This window comes from Hoplias malabaricus, chromosome 3 (genome assembly GCF_029633855.1).
Source record: "Hoplias malabaricus isolate fHopMal1 chromosome 3, fHopMal1.hap1, whole genome shotgun sequence".
Classification (NCBI taxonomy): domain Eukaryota; kingdom Metazoa; phylum Chordata; class Actinopteri; order Characiformes; family Erythrinidae; genus Hoplias; species Hoplias malabaricus.
In genome coordinates this window covers 3097735-3110234 of record NC_089802.1, presented here as the reverse complement: position 1 = coordinate 3110234, position 12500 = coordinate 3097735, and the positions used below count along the sequence as shown (strand labels likewise).

General features: G+C 45.2%; 2 protein-coding genes across 3 annotated transcripts in view; both read right to left on the bottom strand.

Moving 5' to 3' along the window:
* cyp4f3 (cytochrome P450, family 4, subfamily F, polypeptide 3) overlaps positions 1 to 226 on the bottom strand; it is a 16542-nt gene extending 16316 nt beyond the window's left edge. Inside the window, exon 1 of the mRNA XM_066664195.1 lies at positions 183 to 226. The gene's annotated coding sequence lies outside the window, so the exon portion shown is untranslated. The remainder of the gene's footprint in view (positions 1 to 182) is intronic.
* A 5808-nt stretch (positions 227 to 6034) lies between these two features.
* The window catches only part of pdzd7b (PDZ domain containing 7b), a 15308-nt gene continuing 8842 nt past the window's right edge, over positions 6035 to 12500 (bottom strand). For both annotated transcript variants that reach the window (XM_066665943.1, XM_066665944.1), the window contains 6 exons: positions 12242 to 12333; positions 12021 to 12112; positions 11488 to 11559; positions 10348 to 10962; positions 6978 to 7078; positions 6035 to 6563 (listed from right to left, as the gene is read on the bottom strand). In XM_066665943.1, the coding sequence (XP_066522040.1) occupies positions 6420 to 6563; positions 6978 to 7078; positions 10348 to 10962; positions 11488 to 11559; positions 12021 to 12112; positions 12242 to 12333 (1116 nt within the window). In that variant the 3' untranslated portion in view covers positions 6035 to 6419. The remainder of the gene's footprint in view (positions 6564 to 6977; positions 7079 to 10347; positions 10963 to 11487; positions 11560 to 12020; positions 12113 to 12241; positions 12334 to 12500) is intronic.

Below are 12500 nucleotides of genomic sequence, written 5' to 3'. Positions count from 1 at the left end.
CACAGTAAAGATTTATCAAACACACAGAGAGTAAAAAACCAAGGGAATAAAATCACTCAGAAACAAATATAAACATAGCACACAATATTTAAGGCATTCCCTAGAGTCAGAACCATCCAGAAAAGCACTTCAGTAGTTTCTCTGTAAAAGCTTCATAATAAAGCAAACGTTACTTTACCAACCTGAGTGAGGTCTGTGTGCTGCGTGTGTGTGTGTGTGTGTGTGTGAGGACGAGTGTGCGTGAGCATGTTATCCTGAGTTCAACCCACACATGCTATCACCACAATCAGAAAAAAACACTTCCTCTAAACAAAGAAAAGCCCAGCGTCTACAGTGAACTCAGCTGCACACAGCAGCCTACGGCTAGAATCTTAGAACTACATTAAAATTTAGCCAAAGTCAAACACTCGAAAATACAAAATATTAACTTGATGGAGCTTTTCCTCTGCCGCACTCAGCATTACATTTTTACAGTTCGATGTTTCATAAACACAAGGACAGTGTCTTTAATGAGAAGCATTGAATAGCACCCCCTTGTGGAACGATTCCTAAACACTGTATGTGAATGAGAAGGTTAGTGCCTATGCGAATAAGTATGTGAGTGAGTGAGTGAGTGAGTGAGTGAAGCCACATTGTATGCGAGTGTGTATGTGAATGAATGAACGAGTGTGTGAGTGAAGCCACATTGTATGCAAGTGTGTATGTCAATGAACGAGTGAGTGTGTGTGATTGAAACCACCTTGTATGCGAGTGTGTATGTGAATGAACGAGTGAGTGAAGCCACATTGTATGCAAGTGTGTATGTGAATGAACGAGTGAGTGTGTGTGAGTGAAGCCACATTGTAGGCGAGTGTGTATGTGAATGAACGAGTGAGTGTGTGTGATTGAAGCCACCTTGTATGCGAGTGTGTATGTGAATGAACGAGTGAGTATGTGAGTGAGTGAAGCCACATTGTATGCGAGTGTGTATGTGAATGAACGAGTGAGTATGTGAGTGAAGCCACATTGTATGCAAGTGTGTATGTGAATGAATGAACGAGTGAGTGTGTGAGTGAAGCCACATTGTATGCGAGTGTGTATGTGAATGAACGAGTGAGTGTGTGAGTGAAGCCACATTGTATGCGAGTGTGTATGTGAATGAACGAGTGAGTGTGTGTGATTGAAACCACCTTGTATGCGAGTGTGTATGTGAATGAACGAGTGAGTATGTGAGTGAAGCCACATTGTATGCGAGTGTGTATGTGAATGAACGAGTGAGTGTGTGATTGAAACCACCTTGTATGCGAGTGTGTATGTGAATGAACGAGTGAGTATGTGAGTGAGTGAAGCCACATTGTATGCAAGTGTGTATGTGAATGAACGAGTGAGTGTGTGTGATTGAAACCACCTTGTATGCGAGTGTGTATGTGAATGAACGAGTGAGTATGTGAGTGAGTGAAGCCACATTGTATGCGAGTGTGTATGTGAATGAACGAGTGAGTGTGTGTGATTGAAGCCACCTTGTATGCGAGTGTGTATGTGAATGAACGAGTGAGTATGTGAGTGAGTGAAACCACATTGTATGCGAGTGTGTATGTGAATGAACGAGTGAGTGAGTGAAGCCACATTGTATGCAAGTGTGTATGTGAATGAACGAGTGAGTGTGTGTGTGATTGAAGCCACATTGTATGCGAGTGTGTATGTGAATGAACGAGTGAGTATGTGAGTGAACGAGTGAACACACTGGGTGGGATATTTTCCAAAAATCAAATTCAAAGCAAAAATTTTCAAGCCAATTTCTCATATCCAGTGGGCTAACCACATCTGTGCAGGACAGACAAATTAGACAAGTGTAACTTCTCTGTAAGTGTTTATTCACTGTTTGAATTCCCACAGAAACTCATGTGTAACTGGAACTGTTTAGTTTTGTAGCACTTTCCCTCTGCGTTTACTTTCATGCAGTTAGCGCTCTCCTGAATTTAGAGTCAGTTCCACCTTAAGTAATGTAACTGTAACAGCAAAAATAAGTCAGTGTGACCCCCCTATGGAGCAGGAATAGAGCAACATCCTCATCTCGGTTGGTGCTTTTAGCGTTTGGAGTCTCTCCGTTGTCTAAAACCTCCAGATACCTCTGTGGTTGGGATCGAAGTATTGCTGGTAGAAGCAGGCAGAAAACTTGTGAAGGGACAGTGCTGTCTCCTCCCTCAAAATCCATGGCTGTGGTTTTGAGCAAGGTATCTAACCCCCAACTGCTCCGCAGATGCTGGGATTGCTGCCCACAGCTGTGTGTGGGTGTTTACTGCTAGGGATGGGTTAAATAAAGACACACACTTATGTTGTACTGCTGTGTGATGAGAATAAAATCATGTTTTGTTTAATGTCAGATTTTTGTCAAAAAAATAAAAATAATTAAAACAAATCAGCTAATGACCATTTGTTTCAATTTTCAAAAGAACCCTGTAGGAACTGTATTTTCCACATCTCCTTCAGTTCAGTCTCAGTAGTTGGTTGCATCGTCTTCCTCTCACGTCAGATCAGAATCTTATTAACCCATAAAAGCCTGGCACCGTGTGCGCGTGCAGAATGTAACTGCAGCGTAATCCTAACATCTCTGAGAGAAACCACTGCCTGTTTTCTTTGAAATGCAGAGACTTTAGAGCATGTTTTTCTGACGAAGCAGATCTGAAAAGCTCACCACAGACTGAGTGGTTGCTTAAACACTGTTGCAATGTAGACGTGCCAGAGCCACAGGAGACTGTACTAAAGCGGTTTCAGTTCTTAAAGTGGAACGTCTGGTGCAGGGGGTAGATTACAGGTGCTCTAATGAGAGTATGGTGCTATCACAGACCGGTGGTCAAACAGAAGATGGAGATAAAGCAGAAATCAGGTTTTTAATAGATTTAAGAAAGAGGTTCACACAGCGAACCCACACAGGCTGATTCTAGTGCAGTGTGTATTTACTTTATAAAAAAGCAGATGTCCTGCATTGAGTTCTAGATGGTTCAATTTCAGATGAAGTAAAAAACACTTTTTATAAAATTCAGAAGATGTTTCCTCTCCAGAAACTGGTCTAAAGTGTTTACAAAGCCCCAGTGTCTGTAAATTAGTATAAACAACATTCCTCTGTCCTGTAGCTGCTCTCTCTCTCTCTCTTTCTCTTCCTCCCTCCTCTCACTCTCCCTCTCCCTCTCTCTCCCCCCTCTCTCTCTCCCTCCCTCCTCTTTCTCTACCTCCCTCCCCCCTCTTTCTCTCTCTCTTTCTCTCCCTCCCTCCCACTCTCTCTCTCCCTCCCCCTTTCTCTCTCCCCTCCCCCCTTTCTCTCTCTCATCTCTCTCCCTCTCCCCCCTCTCTCTCCCTCCCTCCCCCCTCTCCCTCTCTTCCCCCCCCCCTCCCCCCTCTCCCTCTCTTTCTCCCCCCCCTCCCCCCTCCCTCATATCTCTCTCTCTCCCCATCTCTGTCCCCCCCCTCTTTCCCTCTCTCCCCATCTCTGTTTCCCTCCCTCTCTCTCCCCCCCTCTCTCCCTCTCCCCCCCTCTCTCTCCCCCCCTCTCTCCCTCTCCCCCCCTCTCTCCCTCTCCCCCCTCTCCCCCCCTCTCTCCCTCTCTCTCCCTCCCTCCCCCCTCTCCCTCTCTTTCTACCCCCCTCCCCCCTCCCTCATATCTCTCTCTCTCCCCATCTCTGTCCCCCCCCTCTTTCCCTCTCTCCCCATCTCTGTTTCCCTCCCTCTCTCTCCCCCCCTCTCTCCCTCTCCTCCCCCTCTCATCTCTCTCCCTCTCCCCCCCTTTCTCTCCCTCTCCCTCCCTCCCCCCTCTCCCCCTCCCTCTCCCCTTCCCTCCCCCCTCTCCCCCCCTCCCCCCTCTCTCTCCTTCCCCCCTCTCCCCCCTCCCTCATCTCTCTCCCTTCCCCCTCTCTCTCCCCCTCCCTCTCTTTCTCTCTCTCTCCCTCCCTCCCCCCTCTCTGCCCCCCTCCCTCATCTCTCTCTCTCTCTCTCTCTCTCCCCCATCTCTCTTTCCCTCCCTCTCTCCCCCCATCTCTCTTTCCCTCCCTCTCTCTCCCCCCCCCTCTCTCTCTCACATTCACACAAACACACAGAGAAATGGGAAATTTGTCAAGACCTAGAGTTACTGCAATAATCTGTTACTAGAAGATATTTACAACAGATACTGAGATGTACAGAGTCAGTCAATCAACCAATCAATAAATAAAACAAATCAATCAGTAATTTAATTTTGAGGTCCATTGAGAAAGAACCTCCTTTATGACATACACAAGTTAGAGAGTGAACATTATCCCCAACACTCCTTCTCCTAGTCACATCTCTTACCTTTCCAGAGTGTGTCCTGTTTAAACACTGACTCATACAGAGTCGAATACACACATCACATCTTTATAACACACATTTTTATTTATAATATTAATAGATGATTTATGATTAAATCATACACTTACAACTAGCTTGTGTTAAAAATAGTGGTGCAAAAGACATGGTTATCTCCACAATACAGAACAATGTGTGTTACATGGATCTTCAGCGGAGGGCACGCTTCAATATTCACTTTTCAGAATGAAACTCAAATGACCCACGAGGCTCCTTCTCATAGCAGGCAGGCATTCACAAACCCAGGAGGCATCAGCCAATAGCATTTGATGACTTGACGACATGTGTGTGGACTCAGGAGTGTGTAGATTCAGTAGTGTGCTGGTTCCAAAGTGTGTAATATTAGGAGTGTGTACATTCAGGAGTGTTTAGATTCAGGAGTGTGCTGGTTCAGAAGTCTGTAATATTAGGAGTGTGTAGATTCAGGAGTGTGTAGCTTAAGGAGTGTGCTGGTTCAGGAGTGTGTGATATTAGGAGTGTGTAGATTCAGGAGTGTGCTGATTCAGGAGTGTGTGATATTAGGAGTGTGTGAATTAAGGAGTGTGCTGATTCAGGAGTGTGTGATATTAGGAGTGTGTAGATTCAGGAGTGTGCTGATTCAGGAGTGTGTGATATTAGGAGTGTGTAGATTCAGGAGTGTGCTGATTCAGGAGTGTGTGATATTAGGAGTGTGTAGATTCAGGAGTGTGCTGATTCAGGAGTGTGTGATATTAGGAGTGTGTGAATTAAGGAGTGTGCTGATTCAGGAGTGTGTGATATTAGGAGTGTGTGAATTCAGGAGTGTTTAGATTCAGGAGTGTGCTGGTTCAGGAGTGTGTGATATTAGGAGTGTGTAGATTCAGGAGTGAGTGATATTAGGAGTGTGTAGATTCAGGAGTGTGTGATATTAGGAGTGTGTAGATTCAGGAGTGTGCTGATTCAGGAGTGTGTGATATTAGGAGTGTGTGAATTAAGGAGTGTGCTGATTCAGGAGTGTGTGATATTAGGAGTGTGTAGATTCAGGAGTGTGCTGATTCAGGAGTGTGTGATATTAGGAGTGTGTAGATTCAGGAGTGTGCTGATTCAGGAGTGTGTGATATTAGGAGTGTGTGAATTAAGGAGTGTGCTGGTTCAGGAGTGTGTGATATTAGGAGTGTGTAGATTCAGGAGTGTGCTGATTCAGGAGTGTGTGAATTAAGGAGTGTGCTGATTCAGGAGTGTGTGATATTAGGAGTGTGTGAATTCAGGAGTTTTTAGATTCAGGAGTGTTCTGGTTCAGGAGTGAGTGATATTAGGAGTGTGTAGATTCAGGAGTGAGTGATATTAGGAGTGTGTAGATTCAGGAGTGTGTGATCTTAGGAGTGTGTGATATTAGGAGTGTGTGGACTCAGGAGAGTGTAGAAGGAGTGTGCTGATTCAGGAGTGTGTGATATTAGGAGTGTGTGGACCCAGGAGTGTGTAGCTTAAGGAGTGTGCTAGTTCAGGAGTGTGTGATATTAGGAGTGTGTGGACCCAGGAGTGTGTGATATTAGGAGTGTTTAGATTCAGGAGTGTGTGATATTAGGAGTGTGTAGATTCAGGAGTGTGTGATATTAGGAGTGTGTAGATTCAGAAGTGTGCTGGTTCAGGAGTGTGATATGAGGAGTGTGTGGACCCAGGAGTGTGTAGCTTAAGGAGTGTGCTGGTTCAGGTGTGTGATATTAGGAGTGTGTGGACCCAGGAGTGTGTGATATTAGGAGTGTGTGAATTCAGGAGTGTGTGATATTAGGTGTGTGATATTAGGAGTGTGTGAATTCAGGAGTGTGTGATATTAGGAGTGTGTGAATTCAGGAGTGTGTGATATTAGGAGTGTGTGATATTAGAAGTGTGTGATATTAGGAGTGTGTGAATTCAGGAGTGTGTAATATGAGGAGTGTGTGAATTCAGGAGTGTGTGATATTAGGAGTGTGTAATATGAGGAGTGTGTGAATTCAGGAGTGTGTGATATTAGGAGTGTATGAATTCAGGAGTGTGTGAATTCAGGAGTGTGTAATATGAGGAGTGTGTGGACTCAGGAGTGTGTGGACTCAGGAGTGTGTGTGAACTCAGCATTGTGTGGGGACCTTCACCACCAGCTCCATTGGGTCTTTGTGCTTGTTGCTGAAAGCTCGGCGGATGATCTCCACAGCGTCCTGATGAGTGATCCCCTGCAGAGAAACTCCATCTACAGACACCAGCTCAAACCCAGCCTGAGAGAGAGCACGGGGGGCAGAAACAGGGGGAGAGAAACAGAGGAAAAGAAGGACAGAGAGAGAGAGAGAGAGAGAGAGAGAGAGAGAGAGAGAAAATATTTTATTACAGACTAAAGTTTTACAAGCGAACCATTTCCCTATAATCTCAGTTGCCAAGGTTTACAAAAGGCATGGATATGCAGTTAGGAGCCAGGGTATTTGATCTGAGACCTCCAGGATTGGGACTGAGCAGCCCTGGATTATAGGGATTAAATGAGTGGACTGGGAAAACCGAGGGATCTCCATGAAGAGCAGGAGAAAGCGGAGGTGGACACAGACCTCCGTCCTTCTTTGCTCACTGTTGCAAATGCAACTCTAAAATGAACTTAGCAGAGACGATGACGATGCTGCTGCTGAAAATGGGTGATTTACCTTCAATATATTATTAGAAGATGCAGCTCCTCCAGGAAATATCTTCTCTATTTTGACCATAGGCTGCACCCTGGACTCCACGCCACCAGAAATACTGATCCCTTCATCATTAACAAATAAAGAGTAATACATTTAATACTTGGCATTTACTATTAAAGAGTTATGACCAAAAATGGTCCTCATGCTTGAAAACAAGGTAACACATCCTCTAAAAAACGTCAACATTATATTTTTATGCGATTAAATATACACAACGTTAAATACATACTAGGGCTGCACCGATACCACGTTTTCCCTTCCAATACCGATACCGATATTTCATGATCAAGTATCTGCGAATATCGGGTATAGATACCAACGCTATCTATCTTAACTATAAATCCAGATACAGTGGAACCTCTACTAACGAACGCCTATACTAACGAACTTTCCAAGATACGAACCGGGCATTTGAATATTTTATGTCTCCACCAACAAACTACGACTCTAGAAACGAACCCGAGCCTCCGCCTGGAAATGGCCACTGACCCCAATAGGCGAGTCTCCCAGCGCCCAGACTTGAGTGAGCTTTTAAGATTAGCACATTGTAGATTTAGCAATTTAGCATTAGTGTAAATAGCAAACATCGAAATTCGTGCTAAGTTAAACCGTATCTACGCTTCGTCTCCCCACATTCACCGCCTACTCTCCGTTATTCCACCCCACCCCACACCTCCCGTCATACAGCCAGTGCCTGTGTTACTCCTCCAGCCAGTCGTCACGTCTTCAATGTGTAACCACTTAAAACTTTATTTCTTTTTTATTACTGCTACCACTGTATTTCTTTTTTATTTTTAGTAACGCTACATGTATTTTTTTTACTAATTTGAAAGTGTTGTAAACATATACCTGTGCAAAAAGGGTGACTCCCGGGGGGGCGGCTGGAACACATTAATTGTTTTTCCATTATTTTAAATGGGGAAAATTGACTCGAGAAACGAACTTTTCCACTTACGAACCGGATCACGGAACGGATCAAGTTCGTAGGTAGAGGTTCCACTGTATTTATATTGCTATTCTTACTTGAATGAACATTTACTTTTTTATTAACTGCACATTAAAAATGTAATGTTTCAGAGCCACGAACAACAAAAAAATAAATCTACAATGCAGGTACAAGTAGGAAGGCACAATCTTACTAAGCCTAAATGAACAGCTTTTTAGGATATTTGTCACAACTGTGAAATGCACTTTCCAAGGACTGCTGCTGACCTGTGTTAGCGTGTTTCTTTGTGGTTGCTTGACTGAAGTCAGTGTTCTTTGTCATGCCTTAAACTGGGCTTACACTACACAACTTTCAGCCCGATTTTACATTTTTTTGCCTCAAAATCGCATTCAGACTAGTTGCTTTATTTTTTCGACCCAACATTGGACATAGTCGCATAGTGTAAACTCTCCACCAACTCAACTCTGAACGAGTCCCGTCAACAGCCAATGAGAACAGAGCACAGGAACAGAGGACAGATTAAACAGTAAAACTATGAAAAAGTACACTACATTACTGGATAAATGTCAACAAATAATGAGTATTACCTGTAGGAGAACATAGTGAGCCACAAAACACGCTGTTACAGACTTCATGACACTGCACTGTGGCGCGTGCTACCGCTAATGTTTCTGAACCATTTAAGGTGGAACTATGTGCTATTCTACTAATCTCCAGCTCCCGCTGGTGTGTGGAGACCGTGCTGACTATGTTTTCCTGTCCACGACCCAAAGACATTTTTACGTATTTTTCTTTGTGGATCTACACAAATAGCAGCACAAGCAATAACCACAGAGAGTTGTAAGTCTGTATTTATCTGTGTCTCCTAGGAAACGCTTGTTGTGTGTTTGGTTGGGGAGTCTGGGGTCGTGCAGTGTGTTATTCTCAGTCATGTAATGTGTGTGAAATTTTTCTAGTCTTCATAAAAATTGACAAAAACGGTCCGGTGGCCGATACCGATACTGTGCTTAAGTGCCACTGCAAACACTGATAAAAGTAGAATTAAAAGATTTGGAGAAAAGGTTTAATTGCTATGTTTCTGACCAATATTTCATTTACTATTTCAGTTTGGATCATTGTGTATAACTGTAGAGCCATTCTTGTGTTTATAACCCAGACCAATAAGATCTGGTGTTAAATCTAAGTGCTGAATGAAGAGCGCTGGACGATCAGTCAGTTGAGTTTGTGGTAATGTCCAGCTGTTTCTGATTGGTCTAATTCAGTTATAGATGCAAACTGTCCATGTTTAAAACATAAGACATTGTTCCTGATAACGTAGAGTACAATTAGATGTCTTTAAAACTGTGATTTCAGTATAAAACTACTATAACTCAGCCCTAATCATTGGTTCTTATCTATGTTGGAAATGTTTCCCTGAGGCACCACTACATTTTCTAAAAGGGCAGGGATGATATAAACATTCATTCATTCATTATCTGTTCAGGGTCGCTGTGGGTCCAGAGCCTACCTGGAATCATTGGGTGCAAGGCAGGAATACACCCTGGAGGGGGTGCCAGTCCTTCACAGGGCAACACAGACATACACACACATACTGACAATTTTTTGGAGTCACCAATCCACCTACCAATGTGTGTTTTTGGACTGTGGGAGGAAACCGGAGCACCCGGAGGAAACCCACGCAGACACTGAGAGAACACACCAACTCCTCACAGACAGTCACCCGGAGGAAACCCACGCAGACAGAGGGAGAACACACCACACTCCTCACAGACAGTCACCCGGAGGAAACCCACGCAGACACAGGGAGAACACACCACACTCCTCACAGACAGTCACCCAGAGGAAACCCACGCAGACACAGAGAGAACACACCACACTCCTCACAGACAGTCACCCGGAGGAAACCCACGCAGACACAGGGAGAACACACCACACTCCTCACAGACAGTCACCCGGAGGAAACCCACGCAGACAGAGGGAGAACACACCAACTCCTCACAGACAGTCACCCGGAGGAAACCCACGCAGACACAGGGAGAACACACCAAACTCCTCACAGACAGTCACCCGGAGGAAACCCATGCAGACAGAGGGAGAACACACCACACTCCTCACAGACAGTCACCCGGAGGAAACCCACGCAGATACAGGGAGAACACACCACACTCCTCACAGACAGTCACCCGGAGGAAACCCACGCAGACACAGGGAGAACACACCACACTCCTCACAGACAGTCACCCGGAGCGGGAATCGAACCCACAACCTCCAGGCCCCTGGAGCTGTGTGACTGAGACACTAACCTGCTGCGCCACCGTGCCGCATGATATAAACATTATAAAAGTAAAATGGATCTGTCAAAATACCTGGATTGAACATTCTTACCCAGGGACTGCTTGGTTTTGCTGACGCTGACCGTTTTTAGTTCATATTCCTGGTCAGTTCGGTCATTACAGTGACAGCCCAGTGAACCAGAGCGTGTCAGAACGTGCTGTTTGCTCTGGGTTTGTCCACTGTGGTCGTTAGTGAGCATCGTGGAGCTCTGTGATCGTTTGAGTGGACCAAAGACCTGGGATAAGAGCGGCCTCCGAGGGTGAGGAGTGTCCACTACAGTGAAGAACACATCCTGCTCTTTGTGTCCTTTCGCTTTATTATCAGAATGGCCATTTCTAAATGGGAGCCTCCATCTTTTGGAGCTGCTGTTTTCCAGGTGAGGGACCTCCTCCCCTGAGCTGACCCTGTCTTTATCTGTGGAAGGAGGTGTGTTTTCTGTCAGGAGCCAGTTTGGGAGACACACGGGAGATGTTCTGGAGGGTTGGAGAGGCTCAGTCGGAGAGTAGCCGTCCACGGGGATGTCCAGAAGAGGAGAGAAAGCCCTGGAGGTCTCCGTCTTCTCGCGCTGTTGGTGCTGAGTCACATGAAGACGCTTTAATTCCTCCAGCAGTCGGTTCTGTCTGTCCACATCCTCAGCAGCTAGCAGCTCGAAACCTCCTTGCTGATCTGTAACACACACACACACACACACACAAAGTAAAAGTGAAAAATGTAAAACATAAGTTATTTTAATTGATGTACTTTAGTGAGTAAAGGAATCTACTTTTGACTGAATGGGGAGCTCTCTGAGGGACAGACCCGGGGTTGTGCTTCACCCTCACTGTGAGCACCCACGTCACATTATAATAAGCTTGTGGGTTGTAAGCAGATGATTCGAGAAACTGCTGCACTCGACGGATGAGTCTAACATGAGCTTGAGATGCCTAAGGTTTCTGAAACCAAGCAGTGTCTGCCTGGCTTCAGACATGAACATTTAAGCACAGATTCTGTCTCTGTGTTTCATTGCTGTGCTGTTGTGTCATTGGATCCCTGAGCTTTAACCCAATGGTGAAATGGTGAATGTGACAGTGGGCAGGATACTCTTTACTTTGGAAACATGAAGGTAGTATCTTCATTACTTCATTCATAAGGTGAAACTTTGAGGGTTTCAGATTGTACCCTTGATGTATTAATGACTTACGCTCGTCTCACCTGGTACAGGTGTGATGAGGTGCCGCTTGGGGGTGTGGCCTGCTTTTGGTGAACGGAGCGGGGAAGACCTTCCTTCAACAGACAGAAAAACAGAGAGTGTTTTTACTAGATGCAATTTACAGGAATTTTGCCATTACAGTTTACACGTTACACATGATGTAGTCGATCAGCCAAGTTCCTCCTGAATATCTCTGTAATTCCACATTAACATCTCTGGAGTCCCCTCTTGATATCCGCAGTGTCTCCTGGAGGACACTGAGGTCAGATGATGAGAGAGGGTGGAGATTGTAGCTGGTGTCTCCTGCTGTCTCTCCTGAGAGAAAGAGTCCCCGTGTGTCTCCTCTTGAGTTTGAGTAGAGGTCCCAATGACATCTCACGCTGAGATAATCACACCTCTGCTGATCTGTAGCTGAACTAATATCAGAGCTCCACCGTTTCTCACCAGCTCTCAGGACCTGCTCAGTTTTGATGTTGTGCCTCGGCTGAGAGACAACACTTGGAAGATGATGGAGACCTATTTAAATCAGACTTACGAGAACATCTCTTCAGGATGTCATAGGCCTCTTCCTCGAAAGGAGCCACCATGCTGTTAAACTCCTGGAGCTCCTCCTTAGAGACAAGCATTCTGAAAAAGCCAAAGGTTATCGCATGTGGGAAAAGTAGAACCTCAGCAGCTACTCTCCTCCAGAACAGGGACAAACCAGACGCTGTGCTTCTTTATTATATTTCACTTTGGTTTCCTCCAGTTTCTCACCTGATCTCTCTCAGGAGCAGGAGCTTCTCTGGTCTGTCCAGGATGCCCAGCAGAGGGAGCACCAGCGTCTTTAACTCCCGCTCTTTTGTGTACTGCAAAAACAGATAAAAAACATGTGCAATCTGTGCAAGTTCATATTAATGTGTAAATATGACGTCCACCAACCAACACACACTGAAACAAGACCCTGATCAGTTTTCTGTGCGCTGCCCGAGTCAGAAAACACGAGCCGTTCTGATCCTGCTCTGCTTCTGAGACT